The 24750-nt window shown below is 33.3% G+C and overlaps 3 protein-coding genes across 3 annotated transcripts; all 3 read left to right on the top strand.

Moving 5' to 3' along the window:
- On the top strand, positions 1-8297 carry LOC130810494 (histidine--tRNA ligase, cytoplasmic). The gene is made up of 7 exons (XM_057676577.1): positions 1-1466; positions 3929-4108; positions 5008-5265; positions 5478-5612; positions 5952-6233; positions 6783-6923; positions 7318-8297. The coding sequence occupies exons 1-7, from the start codon at positions 114-116 to the stop codon at positions 7621-7623; spliced, it is 2655 nt and encodes an 884-aa protein (XP_057532560.1). The 5' UTR covers positions 1-113; the 3' UTR covers positions 7624-8297.
- A 626-nt stretch (positions 8298-8923) lies between these two features.
- LOC130810984 (uncharacterized) lies at positions 8924-15485 on the top strand. Its single transcript, XM_057677105.1, has 2 exons — positions 8924-9100; positions 12897-15485. Exon 2 carries the CDS (start codon positions 12926-12928, stop codon positions 13100-13102), a length of 177 nt encoding a protein of 58 aa, XP_057533088.1. The 5' UTR covers positions 8924-9100; positions 12897-12925; the 3' UTR covers positions 13103-15485.
- Positions 15486-19292: 3807 nt separating this feature from the next.
- LOC130811432 (uncharacterized) lies at positions 19293-23924 on the top strand. Its single transcript, XM_057677760.1, has 2 exons — positions 19293-20258; positions 23448-23924. The coding sequence occupies exons 1-2, from the start codon at positions 19581-19583 to the stop codon at positions 23577-23579; spliced, it is 810 nt and encodes a 269-aa protein (XP_057533743.1). The 5' UTR covers positions 19293-19580; the 3' UTR covers positions 23580-23924.
- The last annotated feature ends 826 nt before the right edge of the window (positions 23925-24750 follow it).

The following is a 24750-nucleotide window of genomic DNA, read 5'->3' as shown; positions in this document are numbered from 1 at the left end:
TTAACCTTTATCACTTTTTCTTTTTTTTTTTGTTAGATATTTAACCTTTGTTTCTTCTCTCAGCAGAACCCTAAAAGCCTCTGCTTTTATTCTTCCTCTTTGAAGCTCCTTCAATGGCTACTCAAATGGCGGCCATTACCATCGGGGGAAAAGGTTCTTCTCTCTCCTCTACATCAATTTACTTTGTATCAAATAAGCTCGCTGAGGTACGTATTGATTCTTCCATTCTTGATAAACTATCATCATCTTCAACCTCATCAATAAAAAATCCATCTCCTTCAATCAAGTACCAGATATCATTTCCTCAATTTCTAACCCTAGAAGAAGTACGAGCTTCTTCAACAGTTTTCTTGTCGAAGCTCGTACTCTCTAGCTCCCCAATTCGTGTTGATTTACCCAATTTGATATGCCAAACCCTAAATTCGAATTTAGATTTTGAATCGACTTCTTTAAATTTTAAATCAATTGATGTTACTGAAGAGGAAAAATGTGTGCTGGATACTTGTTTATCTGTGTCTATATTGGATGGTATTTGTGCGTTGTTAGACTACGGAGCGTCGCGTTTATCCCTTGTATCGGAAGCTGTGGCGGCTTTGTCGTGTGAGACGTCCAAAGCGAAGGATTCCGCTTTTAATTTGGTTGATTCAGGGGATGGTAAGTGTTTGAAGGATGAAGCTGGTGTTGCTAGTGATCTAAAGATTTTGCTTAATGGGTCTAAATTGGTTGGTAAGGTTGAGATTGATGCAGTTTCCAGTATTCCTGAAATATATGGGAGTTTGAGGGAAGCTGTAAGGGTAGTGCATTCGAGAGTGAGGGTGCAACTGAATTCAGTGGGGAAGGGTGTGATTAGTGGAGTAGGAAAGGCATGGGAAGGGGCATTGGTGGCTTTGGCAGCGCCACTTCGGAGTTTGGGGGAAAGTAGTTTGATTCGATTGGGTTTGAATGTTAGTGGTGTTGGTAGTGATGGGTTGAGGTCGAGTTTGAAACTTCTTATTGATGAGAAGTGTCCCACTGAGCAGAGTTTAAAAAATGCTTTCAAGCTAGGTTTAGATGCTGCATTTGAGATGAATTATGCTCAATTTGTGCACAATGTTTATGAATTGTTTTGTTTGGTGATGACTGTGGTTGCTTGGGAGATGATAACTGCTATTGTTGCACTGGAGGGAAGTGAATTGCTCGGTAAGCAGGTTTTTGCTGCTAACTCCGAGGATACAAAAATGGATAAGAGGAGTGATAAGAAGAAAAAGGTTTTAGGAAAGGGTACATCGGCTGTTCTACAACTTATTAGGGAGAGATTGCAGGGTGTTATAGTAGATGGAGTTGATGAGTCTGCTAACTTACAAAACTTGACTGAGAATCTTTGCTTATTTTTGGATCCCAAGGTTCCTGTCTTTAGCGATTTCTTAGAGAAGATAAAAGAAATTGTAGAAAGCAATGAAAGCAGAAGACTCCCAAAACTTGCGAAGGTGATTATTTATTTCATCTAATTATTTTGTTTAGTTGCTTATGTGACATCTTACGCCTGTCATGTTTTAAAACTATAGTGCTGGCTTCAATCTCTAAAAGCTAAAATATTTTAAGCTGCTAAATTTCTATTTTATTCCTCCATGGCTGTAGATATTATGTGTATTCTTGCGACCATATGGTTTTTAGTACCGTGCTGCAATGCTTTGTGGTTCATTTAATTTACAAAATTCTTTAAAGTTTGTGAGAGGTACCATTCCTATTAGCTATCTTAATTCTCATCCATGAGTACTATCTTACGGCTTCAGTATCGCTTTGTCACTTACTTGGGCATGCTTTCCTGGTTGTCTCATGTTCTTTTGTTGTTGTTTGACTCATTCAGCTTAGTTCTCTAAGTATTGTAAGCATGAGTTCAACTCACTATATTCTCTATATGACCTATGCACTTCAACTCACTATACCCAATTTATCTATGTGTCATTTCCAATTGGAGCTAATTGATAGGAACAAAGGAGTATATATGATATATAAAAACATTGCATTTGGTGGAAAATTTTTGCACAATACTAGTAAAGATTTCAAATATATATTTAAGGAATCATTTGTTTAAGTTCTATAGTATAGAAGTAGTAATTCAAGTTGAGAAATGCTCCCTCCGTTCCTAAATTATGTTCTCATTTGCCATTTTGGGAAGTTTCATTTGTTCTCCTAAATAATTTTCTTTTTTCATTCCATAATTTTGGTCATATTTAAGCCTTATTTTTACTTATGCAGTTATGCTGGACAAAATTGTTCTTTCTTTTTTATTATAAAATATCAATAGTCTAGTCTGGTGGTCCCTACATGTTCTCTATTTACGATTAAATCCAATATAAAATATCTAATCCTCTAGATTCATATTTATCATTATCTATTTTTATTTAATTTTATTTACAGGGTCCCTACTCTCTACATGTTCCGCACTTACAATTTAAATCAATATACAAAATTTCTGCTATCTATCTTATCATTACTTTAATCACAATTCACAAAGATTTTATCTTTCTTAATTCCCGTGAACAATTTTGTGTGAACAACGAGAGAGTAACTTAGATGAGCATGACAAAACTTGAGTTTTGGCTGAAGTTACATTACTGATGTTGCGAGTCAAGATGAGAAATGCTCACCTTGACTCGACTGCACTCGTTACGCTTTGTAGGGTCTACTTTGGGTCGCAACTATTCTATGGATTCTATAATTAATACTTATAACAACTACTTACAATAAGAATGAAGCACCTAGAGATTACAGTACTAAGAATAAGAGGAGAAGCATCTTTTGTTGTATAAGTAAATTAATAGCTTTGCTTACATTATCTAAAAGTTCATATTAATTTTTTTGTTGTAGTATCTAATTTTCCATTTGTCACTTTTAAGGGGAAAGGGTAAATTGTAATTTGTAAATAACAAAATAGTTGATTGGTGCAGTTATTCTTAGACAAAAATTTGTCATTCTAGGAGTTGCTTCAATGTTAATATGATGAAATGTTAAAGAAATAGCTATAGAACTATGTAGATAGGTGAATACTAATTGAATGCCCTTGAAAATTAAAATATTATTGAATCATTAAGATTATTAACGTTTAGTGCTACTAATGGAGAAATAGGCTATTACTTTTGACTATGTGTAATGCTCTGCTACATATAAAAGAAATTGAAATGATTGTGGTGAACATGTTCCTTCCACAAGTAAGTCCGGGAAACCTTTCACAGTCGAATTCAGTGGATGTGACATTTCCTGGCTTAATGAGATTAATTTTTTTGTACCACCGTTGTCTGTTTGTTTGTTCTACTTCGACCAATGGAAATTATAAAACTTTTTGTTGAAAGTAGGAAGGGCAAAAAGAAATGGAGGAAGTATCAATAAGACCGATGATTTTGTGATCAAAAAACTATTTGGCAGTTGATTGGGGTTTTAATCTTTAGAATCTAGTTTGGAAATAGAATCCGTGTTTTGAGGGCTGTTTTTATCTACTAAATACATAATTACTGAGATGGATTTTACCTATGGCATTTTTTCCTGATGAAAATACGTTAAATGCAATTTTTCTTGAGTGTTAGTTTTGGGTATTTAATGATGTTAGAGTGATGAAATGTTGTAGACTTGTAGTAGGATGTTAGTTTTGGATTTCTACTCTGGTGAAGCAAATGTCCTTTTGCTCCTTTAGCATGCTTCTTTCCATGTACCTCTAATGTCTTTTAGGCCAGAATTGATTATGCTGTCGTTATGCATGTTAGAACGCCTTCTGTAATAAGCTAGTCACTCATGTATACATGTTAGTGCATACTTTGTTTGATTTCATTTTTTTCTGTTCGGGAGTAATATCTTTTTGTTAAAACTTGTTCCAAGATATCTTGTCCTATTGTGAGCGCTATATAATTCCCTGGACTATTATATCTGTCTCTGACTCTTCCGTGCATTTCAGGGTACACGTGATTTTGCTAAAGAACAGATGGTAGTCAGGGAAAAAGCATTTTCAATCATTACAGATGTTTTCAAGAGGCACGGTGCAATGGCTCTGGATACTCCTGTTTTTGAATTAAGAGAAACTTTGATGGGAAAATATGGAGAGGATTCAAAATTGATTTATGATTTGGCTGATCAGGTACTCCTTCATTCTGCTCCTGCATCTTGAGTCTTGAGGTTATTTTCATTATCAGGAGAGTAAGTAGCTATATTTAATGGCAACTGTTTATGTAGGCCCAAAGGGACCAACCCCCATAAAATTCTTTAGGTTGTTATACAAATGCAAACTGTTGTATAACTATTACAATGAAAAGATGTTCAGCAGTTAAGAGTATAGTTTCTAAAGTAGTGGTTGAGAGTTTGATACTTAGCCCCCATAGCTTTTTTGTTTGAATTATAGTTTCAAAATCCGTTACTAAATACATTTTGTTTGCAGTCAGCAAATCCGCTAGTCATCTTTTCTCAGGGATGCTTAAATATAATTTCATTACCCTAATTGGTGCTTAACCTTCCTACCTGCTCAGATTGAGAAATTTCCTGGCCTGCTATCCCCAGCTGAACTGAAAATATGTAAGTGAAATTGATGGGATGAACAGACCTTTAGTCCTTGTCACCCAAAGCTTACTTATAATTATTAATTGTTTTTCTTAGCCAAACCAAACCTTTACCTGTTACATGAATTGTCAAATGTGCTTTGATATTAAGGAAATATAAAAACCTTTGTGTCTTCAGATTTGAGTTCTTTTACATGCTGCTATCAAAAAAGTCAAATTTTGCTTGTTTGACAACTTTACGTACTGGAGTTACAAGTTTGAAAAATGTTGTATATCCTTATATGTTTGTATCTCCACGACTCTCCCACCTGAATTCCTAGAACTTTCTGATAGTTTTGGATCTTTGCAGTACTAACTTGTATCTTTCTGTGATTACTGATCTATTAGTTGTAAGTTCCATTTCTTTCTGTATAGTTGTCTTAACTCAAATGACAATAATTTTTTAAACTAATTGTTATTCTTTTTGTTGCCAAATTCGTTGCAGGGCGGAGAGCTTTGTTCTTTGCGATATGACTTAACTGTACCATTTGCACGATATGTGGCGATGAATAGTCTTACATCATTCAAAAGATACCAAATTGCTAAAGTTTACAGAAGGGACAATCCATCTAAAGGAAGATATCGTGAATTTTATCAATGTGATTTTGATATTGCTGGCCAGTTTGAGAAGATGGGGCCTGATTTTGAGGTGGTTAAAATTTTGACCGAGCTTCTTGATGAATTGAACATTGGAGACTATGAGGTAGGATTTGCATGCATTTATCTGCAGCTATTTGTACATTTAAGTTTTGTTCGTGTGATTTTTTTTTTGTCCATGCACCTTCTTCAAATTAGATATTAACCTCTAGAAGCATATCATGTGATGCAACAGTGAGCCCTCAGATTGCATCTTTTTCTTAATTGTTCCAGAAATTATGATCTTGAAATTTGTCCTTTGCTGTACTGAAACTGCAGGTAAAGTTGAATCATCGCAAGTTGCTGGATGGAATGTTAGATATTTGTGGGGTTCCTCCAGAAAAATTTAGGACAATTTGTTCAAGTATTGACAAGCTGGACAAACAGTCGTTTGAGCAAATAAAAAGGGAGATGGTGAGATTTTAACACCATGCTTTATGTTCACCTTGTATTGAGAAATTGTCGTCGTTATGAACTTGCATCATGTCCATATGTAATGAGCGATTTCTTTGCGCATTCCTAATGGCTAGCGGGAAAAAAGATAACCTTCTTTTTTTATGAGAGCCGTGTTATAATTCACTCTATCTTGCATCTCCTAGGATCAAGAAAGGTTCCTGTTAGTCGTTGCCATTGTGGGAGGGAATAAGTCATTATTTATTCAAAGTATAAGCAATTTATATGGTGTTTATGGTTCAACTTTTGCCCACTATGACATAATTTGGTCATTGATGAAGTGTTTCTTAACTTATGCAGGTGGAGGAAAAGGGTTTAACTGCAGAGACAGCTGATAGGATTGGTAGTTTTGTGAAGGAAAGGGGATCTCCTCTGGAACTACTTATGAAGCTCAAACAGGAAGGCAGTGAGTTTTTGAAACATGAAGGTTCAGCCCTTGCACTGGATGAATTGGAGGTTTTGTTCAAAGCTTTGGATAAATCAAAGTGCATAGATAAAATAGTTTTCGATTTAAGTCTTGCAAGAGGTCTTGATTACTATACTGGGGTGATATACGAAGCTGTCTTCAAAGGGACAACACAGGTGAACATTTCACATACTTTTGCAAGCCCTCCTCATTATGTATTTACATGGCATCAGTAGTGTTTACTAGAAATTCATAATGACTTATACTTCTTTCACCCTTTTTGTTTATCCGTGCTTCTGTTTTTGTCAGTCCTATTGTGTATCCCTCTTGTAATCTTTCCTTGTTTGGCATTCTTTCTTCATCAGCTCCCACCAATTTATCTCTCTTTACCACTTTAACAGACCATATGAAAATTACATCACTAATACATTGTACTCCTTGATTTGTGGCTAGAGTAACAGGGACTAGCTAGAGGGGGCAGAGAGATTAATTGGAACTACTAGTCATGTCTAGTGCTTAGTCGTACTTGCCTTACTCTGATCAAATCCCAGCAGTAACTGTTTTTTTCTTCATAGCTTCCGCCTCTTTGTTCGTTGAAAAATATATACATATATAGAATAATTAGATTTAAAATATTCTGCTCAGGTCCATTTTCCTATTTATATTACTAGATATTCCAAATTCCTGATATATGATCAAATTGACTGACATGTGTATGCTACCAGGTCGGATCAATTGCTGCTGGTGGACGCTATGACAATCTTATAGGGATGTTTGGTTCCAAGCAGGTTCCAGCAGTTGGTGTCAGCCTGGGAATAGAACGTGTATTTGCTATAATGGAGCAGAATCAGAAAGAGCAAAATCAGGTGATAAAAGAAGATTCCTTTTCATATGTGTGTTATTTTGTTCTAATACGAAACTGAACAACTATTGTAGCCGACATTCATGACATGTATGGTGATTAATAATTCTGTATCCCATCTGAGTCACGATACTTTCTGTAATTGGGTGTCTTCAGAATTATTTACTTCACGAGACTAATACCTCTTGTCACTTTGGGTATCGGTAACCTCTTTAAACGATTGCCATATTTACCTTTATGTCAATCTGCGATAGCGTTATGTAGAGAAATGAGAGGTGTGTTGCTGTGAAATGTTGCAGAATGTCTGAAATTTTTTCATGAAAGATCATCTTATTTTGAAACCTTATGAACTTCGAACTCGATATACTGACTGCTTCCTGATATAATGCATATGGCAGGTAGTAAGAGCTAATGAAACCCAGGTTTTGGTGGGTGTTATGGGAGATGACTTGAGTTTAGCCGTTGAATATGTGAACAAACTATGGAGTGCCAAAATAAAAGCAGAATTTATGCTAGTAAAAAAGGTTTTCAAAATCTTCGAACGCGCAGAATCATCTGGTATCCCATTTGCCGTCATGATTGGTAAGCAGGAATTGGAAGCGGGGATGGTGAAAGTTAGGGACGTAAAGGCCAAGAAGGAGGATTTAATCCCTAGAGATCAAATGGTTATGGAGGTTCTTAACAGATTAAGTGCCTCATCCTGAAACAGCAAACGCTGTGATTTTTTGCGTTTTTGGTACATTTTTTTGTTCTATACAAAGCAGTTTCGGATATCTATAATCAATGGATTAACGCGGACTATAAACACAGATTTACGCGCTGTATTAGGTTAGAATTTTTTGTTTTCCTTTTAACCTTTTATTATTCTGTTAACTTCCTACTTTATTTTTAAACTAGTTAATCGGAAAATATAAAAATATTTCAAGCCTGCCTTTGATTTTAGGGTTATTTTACTCTTTTATAGCTGTTGGGGTTACACGGGTATAACGGGCAGCTGAATTTTATCAAAAAGTGGCCTATGACCTGACCCAGGATGGTTGGATTTTCAACTTAGAAACTTTTTTTCTTAGATTTGACTCATTTAAACTTTGGGTTGTCGAGTAGGTCAAGCGGATCAAGTGCTTTAAAAACCCCTACCATTCATTAGCTTTTGGGCAAACTAGTGAAGCAGTAACACTCTTATACATTGAATTCATTAGTATTTTTAAGTACGTTCTCTTAAATTTTAAGGGGTTTAAATTTGAGTGTGTTACATATTTGAATAGAATTAATATGTTATGATACCTCAGTAAATTGTACTATTATCGTGTCAAAAGAAACTCATTTTAAACAATTCGACCCGATATCCAATAAGTGTTTTAACTTTGAAAGATAAAAAAGGCTCAACTCAATCTACGTCAAACATACCTCATTCATTCAAGCAAATCCTAATTTATGATTCTAAATAAAAATATAATTTCAATCTTATTAAAGCCGAAGCCAACCCAAAAATATAGAATCAAACCAATGAAATTCATATTTGAATAAAAAATCAACATAAATATATAAATTGGAACAACTTGATCTATTAAACATGTGTTGTTGACTCTTTGAGTGTTGAACATACATACCAAAAAGTAGCATATTTTAAAGGGTTATGTACTTAATGATATATAGTACTCCTTTTATTTTCATTTGTTCTTTTTATTTATTTTTTATGTAGATTTTACTGCACACTTAAAATTTAAATAATTTTTATTGTGAGTTTTAAACATTTTAAAAAGTTAATATGTAGAAAATACATATTGAAACCAATCTATCGAGATTCCACATGAATATATATTTTCATATAAATTAATAAGGAATCATAATTAAAGTTTAACAATAAAATTCCTAAATTTTATTTGAAAAGAAGTGACGGATTTTTTAACTAAGGACTACAAATGAGCATAACGTAGAGGTCTCAGGTTCGAGTCTAAATGCATGCATTCTTTTTTTTTTTAAACCTTTATTAAACCCTAATTTCATTCCATTTTGCGACATCCCCATTTTCCAATTCCCTTTCAACAACCAGTGCCTGCAAATCGAGCCTACGACTGTTGTAACTTCCAAGGTTGGCGCTTGACCTCGACTCCCGGCCCACCGCCATCCGTCATCCGCCTCTCTCTTCTTCATTTTGCCTTCAGTTTTCACGCTACTCTGGTAATTGTTGATTTGTTTCAACATTCAATTTCTTTTGTTGCCTTTTTGATTCAATGTCTATTTGTGGGTAATTGTTTGATTCATCAACTTGGAATAATTGTGGATAATTGTTTGATTATTGATTCAATCTCTGTCCTGCGTTATGCCTTCAATTTGTTTTTAGATAATTGTTTGATTCATAGACTTGGTATAATTTGTGGGTGATTGTTTGATTCAATTTCTACTTGTTTGATTCTTAAACTTGAATAATTGTTCGAATGATCTTTCCCTTAATTTTTTTCTCTGTCACTGGTCTTTTTCATTGTTTGGAATGAGTGGAGTTCTAGTGTGAATAGGATGTTCCATGGGTGTTGTTGAAAGAGAGAAACTTGGTTTTGTGAGGACACATCTCCCTTCCTTTTTGGCTTCAGTGTGTACGGTTTGAGTCAAGTTAAAGCTTGTGACTAATACTTTATTGCTTACTAAAAATAAATGGAGTAAAACTTTGACATAAGCTAAATGAACCAATTGCAATGGATTAGAAATCCCTAAATTCAATATTAACGCTGCAACAAGTATGGTTCTTTGAGTAAGGAGTTTATTCTTCTTGATTAAAGTCTTAATCATGACAGCACTCGATTTATATCTGGATCCGCTCAGTCACACTTTACGACTCATCGGCCACCGCCTTTAGACTCAGTCGTTCAGTCACTCTCCCGTCCTTCCGCACTGTCGGCCACTGCTGTTTCCTCACAATTTACCGTAGTTTCTGCCTCAGTTTGTGCTATTAATTTATAGTGTTTCATTTTTTTTGTATATCTTGGTTGGCGTTCGTGATTTATTTTGTAAGAGTTTGATTTGGGTTCTATGCAAACTGTTGTTTAACATTGTTAGAGGATGGATGTTAAATTACAGAGGAATGAATTGAAGATACCCGAATCTCTGTAACAACATTTGGAGAAGATTAAGGAAGTTAAATGATAAGAAATGGAATATCAGTTACATTATCGATATGAAGTATGTAACTGATACTTTCTCCGATTTTTTTAGTTACACATGTGTTGACTTCGACACTATTTATCTACCACACTGGCTTGGTTATTGTCGTTCATCTATAAGTTAAAACATAATCATATGAGTTCTTGTCTGAATCGTCTCGATCGGAAGTTTATTAATTTTTAGTTTTTATAGTTTTTTATTTTCATAATAGTTAGAGATATTAATGATTGAAAACATGATAATGAAAGACACTGTGAAGTCAAAAGTTAAAGAAATCGCTTCAAGTGGATGCTTCAAATACCTTGATCCATATTTCAAAGTAGTGGGGACATTCAATAAGATGTGACTCAGAGAATTAAGTATGGGTATTGAAAATGAAGAGCGAAAAGTGGAATATTATGTGATTGAAATGTGTCCTTAAAGTTAAAGGATAAATTTTATCGAACGAGAATTAGACCGACGCTACCATATGAATCAAAATTGTGGGCTGTTAGAAAGAATCATATTAGAAAGATGAGAATAGTGCCAATGTGAATGCTTCGATGGATGAATATAAATATCTAAGGGATAGAATTCGAAACAAGTATGTAAGAATGAGTTTCAGAGTTGCAAATGCTGAGTAAAAGACGAAAGAGAATCGTTTAACATGGTTTGGACATGTGTAAAGATGGAGTATAACTGTATACGCGAACCTATATGGACTAATATTGAAGATGATTGGAGAACATGAGTGGAAAAGGATATAAGTGACCTAAACTTACAAATTGAAATGGTAGAATATCGAAACAAATGAACAAGAATAATTTATATGGACGATCATTGGCTTATATATTGGTTTTTGTATCGCACTCTAATCTTTTGGGATTAAGGCTTTGATATTGTTGTAACGATTAAAAACATGCATTGGGTGTTGTGAAAAGGCAAATGGTGCAAGTTAAAAAACAGAAAGTAATTTTTAAGAGTTGAATCATAAATGATAATGTTGGAAATATTATTTTTTGTATAATCTGTTAATGATAAGATTAACCTTGGAGAAAATTTGGGAAGTTATATGACAGAGGAGATTAGAGAAGGTAAATCCCTCATTCTGTAGCCTTTAGCGGAGACTAGCAAGCTCAAGCAAAAAACCCTATTGGGATTTACTTTAGTAATAAAGTAAATTCTTTTATTTATTGGTTCTTTACTTCTCTTATTCTCTAATTCTTTTTTTTAAAAAAACTATTTGGAATTCCTTGTTTTAATATGTAGTTGATTTCTTGGTACCGATTTGAGTTTGATAATTGGGACTTTGGGAGAATTGAACTAGTTATTATGATGGTTACATATCATTTTTTTTGATATGTTTGTGTAATCGCTTTGCTTTTGATTTGGCAAATTAAATTAAGAGCTATCTATATATTTGATTTTATTTTACCTTCTAGTATTGAATCTTATGTGAAGGTAAATTTAAGGTGAAATAGTAATTGGCATATACTCATTAGTTGATAGTCTAGCTACAAGAAGATTTGAACTCTCCAATTTCAAATCTACTCCCAACAAAATTAAAAGTTGATTTGTGGGTTTACTCGGTTTCTGCAGTCACCCAGTTGCCATATTTTACCCATAAATTAAACAAGCACAATAATTTGAAGCATAATCAAAACCAAAACGTTCGAAAGAGATTAGAAAGTAATGTGAAACGTTTGAAAAGCAGACTTATAAACAAAGTAAATACTGCACACGAGAAAATGAGAGATAAATGTCAATTAAGGAGTAATCAACTTAATATTATTGAAGCTTCCAGGCTCCAAGCACAATACTTTTTCTTCCCTACAAAATGAATCACTGTAAGATTTTTACCTTTGGGGGTGTTTGTCAATCGACTGTTGGCTTTTTTATTTGGTTTGTTTGTCCAGTTGGAAATGTTGACTGTTTTTGTTGGATTTTAAGCTAGCTGACAAAGTATGTTGTTTATGGAGATGTTTGGTAAATTTAGCTGAAAAAATGGGTCAATAAGCCAAAAGACAACAAAAAAGCTAACTGGAATAGCTTTTAAGCCATCTACCAAAATACTTTTGTTTTTGTTGTTTAACCAACCAACAAACCAAAAGCCAACTAAAAAGTCAATGTAAAAGCCAATGTCCAAACACCCCTTTATGTCAACAGTGAATTGCTTCCATTTTGTTCTTTTTCTTGGTTTTATTGATAAGAGGAGCAGATTGAAATGTATTACTTCCACTTTCACTCGACTTCTTTGATAAGTCATTTTAGTTTTATTTTTGGGCTATTAATAAAATTCATCATATTAGTAATTTTTAATTCTTTTGTTTCCTTTATACCAAATATTATAGAAGTATACCAAAGAGAAAATCAGAGTGCTAAAGGGCACCGAAGAAGAAATTGTTTTTTTTTTTGAATTCTATTTAAACTATGATTTTAGACTTTGTATTTTGTATTGGTTTATTTGATTTTTGGGTTGCAAAATTTCTCCAAATATCTTAATCTTCCGTTGAGATGCATTTAAAGTTTATCATCATTGATCTTGATTGTTTAATCATCAAAATTCCAAAATCTCGAACCTGTCATGGGTGGTGGTGTTAGAATTTTTGATGTTTCAAGGGCTCAATCTGATGTTTCTACTTTTCATTTGTGTGTAATTCTAGATTCTTCTTAAAGGACTGGATTAATTTGTATCTTAATGCCTGGGTTGCTTTGCTTAGATGTAGTTTTTCTCTCTTAGTTGCAGTGGCAAATACTTTTATGCTATAGTTAATTAGTAATTACAAACAGTTGTCTGCTTTGATTAATTACATAACAATATGACCCTCGCACGTAGCAGGTGAAGGCCTCTTGTGTGTGAATTGAATAATGGGAAAGGCTAAAAAGGCTGGTGCAATATTTATAAGGCTCGTTTCTTCTGCTGGAACTGGCTTTTTCTATGTGACAAAGAAGAATCCCAAGAAGCTTCCAGAGAAGCTTGAGTTCCGCAAATATGACCCTCGAGTTAACCGCCATGTATTATTTACCGAGGCCAAAATGAAATAGGCAAGATACTGCTATCTACTTTTGTATTTCGTACTTTCTTCCAGTAGTGATGATAATAACCAAGATTGATGCTTGATTTTCTGGAATGATAGCTCTAGTAGTGGTTCATAGTATTGTTGAACACTATATATGGATCTTTGCTAAATAACTCAATTTTGCATTACACCATTTTGTGAAATCCATACTTGTTCATTTTTAAGTGAATTTTAAAAGTTTTTTCAGTTCTCGTATTTTTTTGATTCATTTTAACTTTTTGAATTGATGAATTTGTACCCATATCTACTTATTAGTAGTATTCGTTGTGTAGAATTTTTTGTGCTATTTGAAGCTAAACTTTTTTAAGTAGACGCATTTACATGGAATGTTGTAAAGATAAGATTGAAGTTGTGTTCCAAGTGATTGCGGATTAATTGCCACTTTTGAAGTTGTCGTGAAGTGAACGTGTCATTCTTCGGTGTTTTGATATGGAATACAGGTACATTTTTTATAGTTTTTGCAGTTTCTTGACTTCATTGCTGAGTGATATTTGATATTTTTTATTTCGTAGGTCTGTAAAGAGGTTATCTGCACAGTTAGAGTGAGTCTTTAGTTTGTTGCTGACTAGTAATATTGCATCCTTTTTATGTTTTTTATTAAATAGTATCACTTATTAGTAGTTTGTCTTGCTATTTGTCATGTGTTGCCTTTTTTATTTGGAGGTCTTTATCGAGTCGAGTTTCTCCCTGACCGCCACCTCTTTATCGCCTGCAATAAGGGTATGGTCTGTCGTCGTCTTTCCCACCCTAGACCCTTGATTTTAGCTTCTATGAGTGGCATATACTGGATATGATGATGATGGTTATGATGACAATCAGTCGATCACTCATTAGTTGTCCAGTGCCAAATAGAATATAAAGTACATCAAAACCAATTTTAGAAGTCAAGAAACTGCATCTAGGGATTACGTATAGGACTTGATTTAGGTAGCACACATCTGACCCTTGAAACCCCGCCTCGGTGAGGGCATAGGTGGACTTAGAAGCCACTATTTGCATTGGAGAGTCTCAGTTTGGCTTCTTGTGTAGTGGCTTTTGATTGCAATTCTATGAATGAAGATTTGACAAAAGATGGTGACTTATTGATTGATTGCTACTCTTTCCGTTATTGGTTCTTGTTATTTTTGGTTTGGGAGCTCCCTGAATTTCATCACATGGCTCTTTACTTTATCTTTTTGGCTGGTGTGTTTTCTCTTGGAAAGAGGGATCAAGGAAAACTTTGTGGAGCAAATTTAAGCTATAGACTACAAAAAACGGTGTGATTGCGACGATTAGCAAGCAACGAAAAATAAATTGTCATCAGAAAAACAAAATCAGTGACGAATTGGCGATAGAAAAGCAAATTGTTGCAAAGAGCAAAAAAGACAATGAATGGTGGTTGGTTTGTTGTTAATGTCTGAATATAAAATTAACACTTTGTCTAATTTTAGATCTGGTTCATTCCAAAACACAAAAAGCTTCTCCCTTCCAATCTCGATGCCTTCTTCGGCTTCAAGGTAAGTAGTTTTTTTCCTTTTCCCAATATTTCAAGTTTTAAAGGGTGAAAATGAGTGATGGAAATGAATAGAGATATTTAGGCAGATCAAGATGGTGGAGGGATGGGAAGGATGGTAAAGGGGACGGAGGAAGTGTGGGTATTTTAATTACTCCTATTATTATTCGTTTGCAACGAAAATATTGGTCTATTATGGTGACAAACATTTTGGTCGTCAGTTTGTCGCTAAACGGCATGTAGCGACAATTCGTCGCTAAGCCAAAATAGCCACTAAAACATGGGATACCTTAATAGGAGTTTGCAGTTTAGATTTGGAGTTCAGATAAGATGATTAAGATGGTAGTGAACCCAATTTATTCTACTTTTCCTCCAAAATTAACATTCGATGATGTATTGGATAGTTCCCAATGTTTATATTCTTTTATGCTCAATCATGTTATATAGTGTCACACTTAGAGGTGGACAAATGAGTGAAAATGACCCATACATTTAAAAAAAATTTGAATTAACTTGTCAACTAAGTTAATGTGACAAGTTTTCTACTCTATCAGTTCCTCTCCATTTGCATTACTTATTATTTTAATTTATCTCATTTATTTTACATATTTTCTTTTTTTGATAATGATTTCATTCTTTCTTTTAATCTCGTTCACAAATTTATTATTTCTTTTCATCTTAACCATTCATTTATAACATTTACTTTTTTTGTCTTATACTCTAATTCAGTTGTCTTTTCCATTAAAATTTACCCAAAACTGTATAGGTGCAATCTCAGAGGAACAGAATGAGTATTATAGTCTATACAATAAACAATTTATGGATGTTCTTAACCTTACCAACCCCCCCCCCCCCCCCCCACCACCCAAAAAAAAAAAGAAAAACAAATTCTTGGATATGTAATATGTTCAATCAACAGTAGTAGCTATTGGATTAGATTCATCCTTATTAGTAGATCTTCAGCTACATCATTAGAAGTCATTCCACCGTTAGGTCTTCTAAGCTTCCATCTCCAACTTTGAGAATTCAATCTACAAATTGTCGCATTGCAAATCTTTTAAAAGTCTAGTTTTGCTCAAAGATAATATCTTATCTTGTACCCTTTGGAATCACTGGCAAAATTTGCCTAAAATCACCGAAGACAACAACTTAGCCGCCAAAAATTAATTCAATTTACCATTTGGAGTAGGGCTTCAAAACAATGCTTGTCATCCCAAATATTGAGCTTAGTTCTTTTAAGAAGGTTTGCTAATAGACTTTTGGATTCTATGTCTCTACACAATGAATTTCGATAATAATAAAGGGTATTTTAAATCTTGAATATCCAATATTTCCTTTAGAAAGTAACAAAGATGTTATGTCACTTGAGGCAATATGAAGGACAATTTAACTTGTAGACATGCACATAATATCCTCTACATAAATGTCTTTCCGATGTCACCCTATCCATACAAGAAAAAAAAACCCTCCACCTTTTTTAATAGCTATGATAATTTCATTGTATATTAAGGTTTGCTCTTCGGTCATCAATGGAAGAATTGGCAACTATAGCATTTCAGCTTTCAAAGAATCCTCGTCATAATTAAGCTCTTCCATAATTAGCTTACTATGATCATCTTTGATGAAAATATCGTTTGGGCACATATCTAAACACATATTCATCAAAGAACTACCACTATTACAATACTTGCAAAGCTGTCTCTTGAAATCATGCAGAGCGTAATTCTTTAATTGATCATCTGCAAGATTCAAATCTAAAATATATAACTATAATTATTTTATGAATCATCTATAATATAATTATATCAATAATTTTATCCCATAAATATATATGATATAAATATTTAGTGGCTCATTTTAAATTTTAAATTAAATAAATTAATTAATTTCTATATTAAGTAAATCCATGTAGCATAAATTTCAAAATTGAAATTTCAAATTTAAAAAATTTAATTAATTTCTAATGAATATAATTAATTCATGTTATTTTTTACCTTATTTGATTCATCCAATCGAGCAAAATTTCTAGTTGATTGGTTATTTAATAAATTTTTAAATTATTAAAGTTAAATCTTTGATATGAAGTAATTTAAAATCACTAAGTTATCTTATATAACTTAATCTAAGACAGACTCATACGATTTATTTTTTAAAAAAAGGTAATTAGTCATTTAATTAAGTTTTTTTGGTAGAAAATGACATGCTAGTGACTTTCTATCAAAATAATAATAATATATCAAGGACATTAATTTATTCTTGTATATATATTAAAATATTTTATTTTAGCTATATTTATTATTGTGTAATGTTTAATTTCCTAATATTATCTTTGTACATTGGTATATAGTTGATTCAATACAAAAAATTACTTAAGGTAAAATATTCTTTTATGATATCAAAAGCTTAGGTTATTTTTTTAAAACCCTAATTTTCTCTCTCCTTCACTTGTTTGTTGCTCTAATCACATAATAGTACTTCTCTATTACCACCATGTTTATTAGAATCTCAATCTTAATTTACAATTTTATGATTTTACGTTTCGAAAAGATTAACCTCATCTACGTACTTCACCATGTAAGATTGATAGTCATAATAGCCTGAAAGTTAATAATAAAGGATAGAGTTTTTTTAAAATTTGCGATATATTTATCACTTTATTAATCCTTATATTAATTTTATTAAAAGAATGACCTCACCTACATACTTCACAAAAATACTCGTATTTTACTATGAGGAACAATCATAAGAGAAGACGAGTATTACTATGTCCTCTTAAATTTACATTATTTGCAAATTGAGTATGTTTAAACTTAAAGATAAATGGAAAAACAAATTAAATTATGTGATTGATATAAAAAGAGAACTAAAATATATGAATGTGATTAATAAGTTTTAGTAAGATTTATTTTCAAATAAAAAATAATACTCTTCTGACAAAATTAATTTGCCTCATTTTTTCATTCACAAAAACTTGTATGTGGCCACCTCACGCGTGCAACCAAATTTGTACTTGTCGAATTCAAGCCTTAAAACATCAATTTTAAGATTTAAAAAGACAAATCTAACACTTAGAATCCTTACTCCATGCCTCAATCTTCCTTTCCAGAGGTTTAATTTAATTTTTTAGTTATCGACTTCAACCTTAAAATATTCATTCCCCCACTTAAAATGTCAATTTTAACTCTTAAAATCCCTACTCCAACCCTTAGTTTAATATTTTACTTACCTACTCCAACTGTAAAATATTCATTTCGAGACTTAAAATGTCTAGTCCAATGGTTTAAAGATTGTCAAATTCAAGACTTAAAATGTCTAGTCTAATAGTTTAAAGATTGTCAAATTCAAGACTTAAAATGTCTATTTTAAGGTTTAAAATGTCCAATTTAAACTTTAAAATGACAACTTTAAAATTATGGATTGGACCTGTGAGTAGTCGCACGTATGCGGCCGTCTCACAGGAGATTTGCTGTTTTTCATTTTAGTTTATTCCAATGAATTTGCCTCATTTTATTTTTTATAATACAATCGCACCACTTATACACTGTTTGTTCTCTATATCTTTCACGTTTTAACTTACTATATTCAATTTATCAGTTTTCATACCAAAAGTCAACCAGGCTAAATAACTGACATATAAGAGTAAAAAAAAAGTGGTTCAACTCAAACAAAATATGATGAAAATTTAGAGGGAGGCAACAAAAGTAGAAATGTTCTCCCTCCCTTCTTATTTAATACTCCATGTGTTCCTTTTTATTTAGAGTGACTTGACTTAATAAAAAAATAAGACTCTTATGGTACCTATAAGGGAGTATTCTCAATTGTTTTTTCATCCTTTTCAAAGCATGAATTCGATGTTTAATGTGTACAAATAGAATTTTATATATCAAGTCGAACCCAACAATAATTTACATAGAACTGTTCAAAATAGATCCGATAATCCGATATTTATCCGTACTTATAACGAAACCCACTTGACCCAACTTCAATACGAATTTAAAATTATGTAAATATCAATGTGAACACAAAATTCAATTTTAAACCGATCGAAAACACGCCCAAAATTAATCTAACAACCCGAACAAACACCTCTAATTTTACATATATATACTCCCTCTGTTTCATTTCAAATGTCTCGTTTGCTTTTGCACGTTTGCTAATGCACTAATTCAATACTTAATTGCGATAATTGTGTATAATTAAAAAATTATAAAAACTAGGTATTCATAAACCTTATGTTGAGACGAATTAAACAAGATCTCATTTGACTATGTTTTAATGTATGGATTAAAAATAAAATACAAATAAAAGTAATTGATGAATAATGACTCAAAAGCAAATATAACGCTTGAAAAGAAACAAATGGAGTATATTTTAACTCGGTAAATATACGTGATTTTTCATGTAATATTATAAGAGTACAATTCAAGATGGTCTCAGTTATCTAGAAAATCCTAATTAATTACGGTTATTTATAAATCATTATAAAAGACAAAAAACTTATTAATAAAATAAAAAACACAAAAAGATAAATTACAATGTAAAAAAAGTCATCTTTTCATATGGTGTGATTTGTCAAGACGGTAAATAACTGTTATTAACCTAGAGTTATCCACGTATTTATTTAAGCCAATTAGTAGTACAAACATCATATTTGGCAACTTGATAAAGTACTGTTCGTCTCCTCCAAAATAATACTACTCCTCTTCTATACTTTTTCTCTGTTTTTTTCTACTTTACACTATTTCTTATTTCGTACTGGAAACTGGAAAGAATCTTAGTAAGAATAAAACAGTGCATATATAAAAAGGAGAATCTGGTACCTTCCTTTCCAATCCCATTCATGTCATGATTCTGGTTTACGCACTTTTCTAACCCAAATTCTCTTTTCAATTTCATTTCCTTTACGTTTTACCCCCAATTCAATTTAGGGTTTCCTTTTCCTTTTGAGAAAATGGATGATTGGGACTGGGAAGTGCTCCACGATTCTCAAGAAACTGCTCCTGTGGTAGAAGTACAAGGAGTGGAAGTAGAACTACCCCTAAAATCGGCTTCTTCTTCTCCTATTTCTTCTGGTGATGGTGGCGTTATTCGTTCTGATTACTTTTCACTTGATTCCCATCACAGCTATGTTGAAGATGAAGGGGAATCCTCGGACAATCCGAGTTGGATTGATCCGAGTGGTAGTAGCCTGGTTGGGAGAGGAGAAAGAAAAACGAGTAGTTGCAACTCTGATGCTAGTGATGCTTCTGATAATATTCTCTTAATTCAACCTCATACTGATTGTTCTGCTGGTCATGGAAATGGTGTTGATAGTGGGGAAAGTAATATGGAAGACAAACATGAAGGAGGAGAAGAAAAAAATGAAGTTGGAAATGGTGTTTTAGTGAGGGAAAAAGAGGAGGAGGAAGAAAGAGGGTTGAATTTGGAATCCAATGAGAACAAGAAAGTAGTATGGTGGAGGGTACCTATAGAAATGTTAAGGTATTGTGTGATGAGGGTGAATCCTGTTTGGTCTTTATCCATGGCGGCTGCGGCTGTAATGGGTTTGGTACTGTTGCGACGCCACTACCTTAACAAGGTGAAGCGTAAGACTATGGGATTGCAACTTAAGGTTACTGTTGATGATAAGGTCTGTGTTCATTCCCTTTTTCTGCATAATTATACCTGCTATTGTTTTTTAATCTGTGATTGTGTCGTTTGTTGTTTGTCAGATGTGCAATGTTTACGTGTGTTACAGTATTATAGTAAGGAAAATATATAGCCGCTTGTTATGGTTGAAATTGAGTGCGGCCATTTCTCCTTGTCCTCTCCTTGGAGGGGGCATAGATTGATCTTTCAGCTACCCTTCTCCCTCGGACCCCGATGTTATGGTTGCCGGTTATTTTACTTTAATATTATAAAATGTGATAAAATGACAAGCTTGTGTAATTTTAGAAATTTATATGGAATGGATGAATCTCGGTTAAGATTTAGGTGTTTGGTATGAGGTATGGAAATGGAAAGGAAATGTTTAAAGAGGGGTAATGGTATTGACTTATTGTTAAGTATTATTATTATTATTAATCGTTTTGTACAAAGAATCGTAAATGTATGAGAATGGTGATAGAGGGGATGAATAGAATTAGGTTGCTTGTTTATTTGTTGATTGTTACCTTCAAAATAAAGGAATCACTAATGACTACCCCACACAACTAAAACAAACATTAGGTAGTACTTAATAGTATGTTTTGTTTCATCGGATTCTATTTCCAATACTTCAAAAATAACTACCAAACACCCCTTGGTGCAACTTAGAAAAATAATTCAACCTAATCCGGACTATTGATTTCATTGGAATAAATAATCATTTCACAGAATCATGTTGCTAGCTTTGTCATGATTGGCTACTAATCGTTTTTGGAGATATGATAAATATGTTATTCTGCTCACATTTTTCTTGTTTCAAGTACCATCAAGTTTTGTTTCTGTTGTTATTCGATGTTAATGAATCTAATTATGTGGGTTATTCTAAGTGTTGTCTTATTGCCTGAGGTTCTCTCCTCCAAAGAGTGTAATGTGGCTAGTTGTTCACTTCTCTTCTGCTACTGCGATGTAGTTTGGGTAGTCAGATAACTTGCAGTTTATGCTACACTTCATGATAAGTTGTATGGAAAACTCAGTTGACTTATATTTTGAGGAACTTAGGTGATAGTTAGTCTAGTGGTGTTACACTGTTACTCTTCTTCATTTGCTGGAATGTACCCGGAGCTGTCAGACGACTTTCAGTTCTTTGAATATATCAAAATAATGTGGAAACTGGAGTTGAGCTTTTTTAGAAAATAAACTTAAGAGAGTGGAATGTTTGAGAGTAGTCGAAATGATTAAAATGGTACGTAACAGTTATGGTGGGTGTATAGGGAAAGAAAAACATTTTTATCCTTTTTGCTTTGATTTATTTATTGCTATTTCCTCCCTACAGAATTTGAAATCAGTAGGTTTATTGGTATTGCATAAATATTTTCCCTTTGTAGCAGATGACAAAAGATTGGAATTAACCAGAGAAATTATGTCTCCTATCCAACTTAAAGTTAACATAGGGAAGTCTCAAGTTTACGTAAATGTTTTCGCTTTACTTTATCTCTACTTGGTTTGACATTATTATTGTTGTACTTTTTTCCATAATCGGGCCACACGCTTCCTCCACAAAATTTACCTTACTGTTTCGTTATACTCAATATATGTGCCTCTATTTTGGTAACTTTGAATCAGAATGGAGAGAGAATATTTTTACTGGAATTTCAATGAAACTCCCACTTTACATTTTAAATTCATTATACAAAAGAGATGGATGGACAAACCACATTTGTGCAGTCAGCTTGCACTTCCTTTTCTGAAATAGCTTGTGAGAAGATGTCAGCGTGACGCCATGAACAGATTTCTAGATAGTCTCTGTTCTATATGAGTGTTTGCTCACACCTTTAGTTGAGTTTGGGGACTAGATAGTCTCATTTCCTATCTGTAATATTGTACGGGCTCTGAGTGATCTTTAGTAGAGTAATCTGAATACCTGATAAACTGCTCTAAAGATATTTCTTTTTGTTATGTTTTGCAAAACAATATCTAAAATTCATCTTAGCTATTTCATGGGCATTATAATACCAAATTCTAGATGGTTAAATTGATTGATATATAGATAGGATCGGGTTCCTTTTTCAAGTTTTGATTGAACTATGGTAACCTCGGTTATTCTTGCTTATCTTACTTGTTTGGTGTATTGATTGTCGAGGGGCGCCTCGGCGCATCTTTGACATTAGTTACTTATGTTTATACGCTTAGCATGGTGGTGCACATTCAAACTTCAGTCTGTAAGCTTGTGATATAAGTTCTCGACAGTTGACGCTATGACTTCTTCCCTCATTTTTTTCCTTTTATATTGTCTTTTGGGGGATAGAATTTATAAGGAAGAGAATTAGCACCCATATGTCATCCTTGTATTATTGGTAAATATATAAAATAAAGTCAAACTAAAAAATTTAGGCTACTTTGAGTTATAATCTGGGAATATTACTGTTGCAATTTTTTTCGTAAAGGGGAAAGAGAGGGGGTTGTAAATTTCAATTTTCCCATCATCCCATTGAGTAAATATTCTCCCACCCTAAAATGGAGAATTTGTCTCCCCCCATAAAAGAATCATTTCTTCCCATTTTCATCAACCATATTTAGATTTTTAATTCAACGTATTTCTTCTTAAAATATTTCTTCCCACACTCTTAATGAGTATTAAGCTATGTTTAGATTAGAAGACAATTACAAGTTTGTCATAAATGCATCTCTAGAGAGTGATCTATTTGAGACGGGCATATCTAAAGTTTGTTATCTGTTGAGGGAAACATCCCTACGTATTACTCTTATTAGTTAGTTAACTTGGAGTAGTTGATTTCTGACCCAGATGGAGAAAATAATGAATTAACACAATTTCCTCCTGCCATATTTAAGTCATCATTTTGCATTATTTTCTCCCAGATACTCCCCTAGTCCCCTTGCCTTACAGAAAGGCTTATTGGACCCAATTGCATTTTAAAAATACTTTTTGACAACATTGAACTATGTTTCAGACAACTACATTTTTAAATCTATCCTCTTTTTAATAGAGGGATTGATATGTTCATGATTGCGGTTGAAGTCTAATAGAGGCGGGATTTTGGAATAATTAACTTAGTTATTGAAACCAGTACAGAAAAAATTACTATGGCAAGCTCCGCGCTCCTATTACTATCGGTGCTAGTAAAAGCTTAGGCAACTATATAACACTGCTGTTTTTGTTTTTGGGTTATTGCAGAAGGTATCTCACTTTATGACTCGTGTTGCACGACTTAATGAAGCATTTTCAGTGGTGAAGCGCGTACCAATCGTACGGCCTTCGTTGCCAGCGCCTGGACTGGCTCCATGGCCAGTGGTGAGCATGAGGTAGGTCCCCCGCAACTGTGATAAAAATGGCAGCATCTGTTTGGACTTGAGGTCAGAGAGACAATATGCTTGTTTGTTAGTACCTTGGCCTGCATCTATACCTACTACGTATTATAGTCTGTGTTTTTTCCTAGATTAAAATACTTAACATATGTGAAAAACTTATCTATCTGTGCATTATAGATTTCAGATTTTACTATGTTAAGGGTGTGTTAAACCGGCTATAGCCGATAGATGTTCCTCGTACCGAATATGCTTTGCTTGTATTTTGTAAATCTTCTGGAAGATGTTGTTTTCCATTTCCAACAGCATTGTCCATTGTTAGGACATTCATCTCCTGATATGTGAATATATTGGTGTTCCTTTTTATATTTGGCAAGTTTATCATTTTTGTTAAACATGTTTTAGTTTTTTATAATTACCTTTAATGGGGAAAAAGAAAAAGAAGAATCATCATCATCAAGACATCAACCCACTATCCCGCTCAAAAACAAGGTTTGGGTGAGGGAAGATAACAGACAATCTATACCCATATTCAATTAGAAGGGAGGACTAGAGGAATGTGGTTAATTTTACCCGGAAAAAGAAAAGGAATACTTATGTTTAACACTTGCTCGTTTTAAGTGTTATCTCGTGAGGTGGTAATTTAGTGATCGAGCATACCACCGCTCGGATTACGTTAGACCAGTTCGAGCCTCACCAATGCACCAATGTTGAAGAAGACGAATCCGTTCTCGGATATCATGTATATCCTATATGATCTTTTAGGATATTATAGGTAATGATTCTGTACACTGAATCTAAAATTCTGAATGTTGGGCCAGAAACTTCCAACCAAACGAAATTTGTTGGTGTTAGCCTGTGGACGGTTAGAAAAATTGATCCTATGTTGAGAAATTTTGTGTGTGATAGTTGGTCAAAAGTAGTTCATTTTTAGCTGTCGTATTCTCTTGTTTGTTGCTTGGACCTTTTCTTAGTGTAGGGAGTATTGTTTAATTCCAAAGGCCAATTTTTATGCCAACCAAAAAATCAGCTTAGAAAATAATAGTATTTCCACTGCTTTATTAATAGACTTTTTTGTACTAGTTGAGAAGTCTTACTTGGTCTCTTTAGACTTGTTTTGTACGAGGAAGTTTAGGTAAATTATAGTTATTTGCGTGGGAAGTAAATTACTA

This window comes from Amaranthus tricolor, chromosome 4 (genome assembly GCF_026212465.1).
Source record: "Amaranthus tricolor cultivar Red isolate AtriRed21 chromosome 4, ASM2621246v1, whole genome shotgun sequence".
Lineage (NCBI taxonomy): Eukaryota > Viridiplantae > Streptophyta > Magnoliopsida > Caryophyllales > Amaranthaceae > Amaranthus > Amaranthus tricolor.
This window is presented reverse-complemented; position numbering and strand designations above follow the sequence as displayed.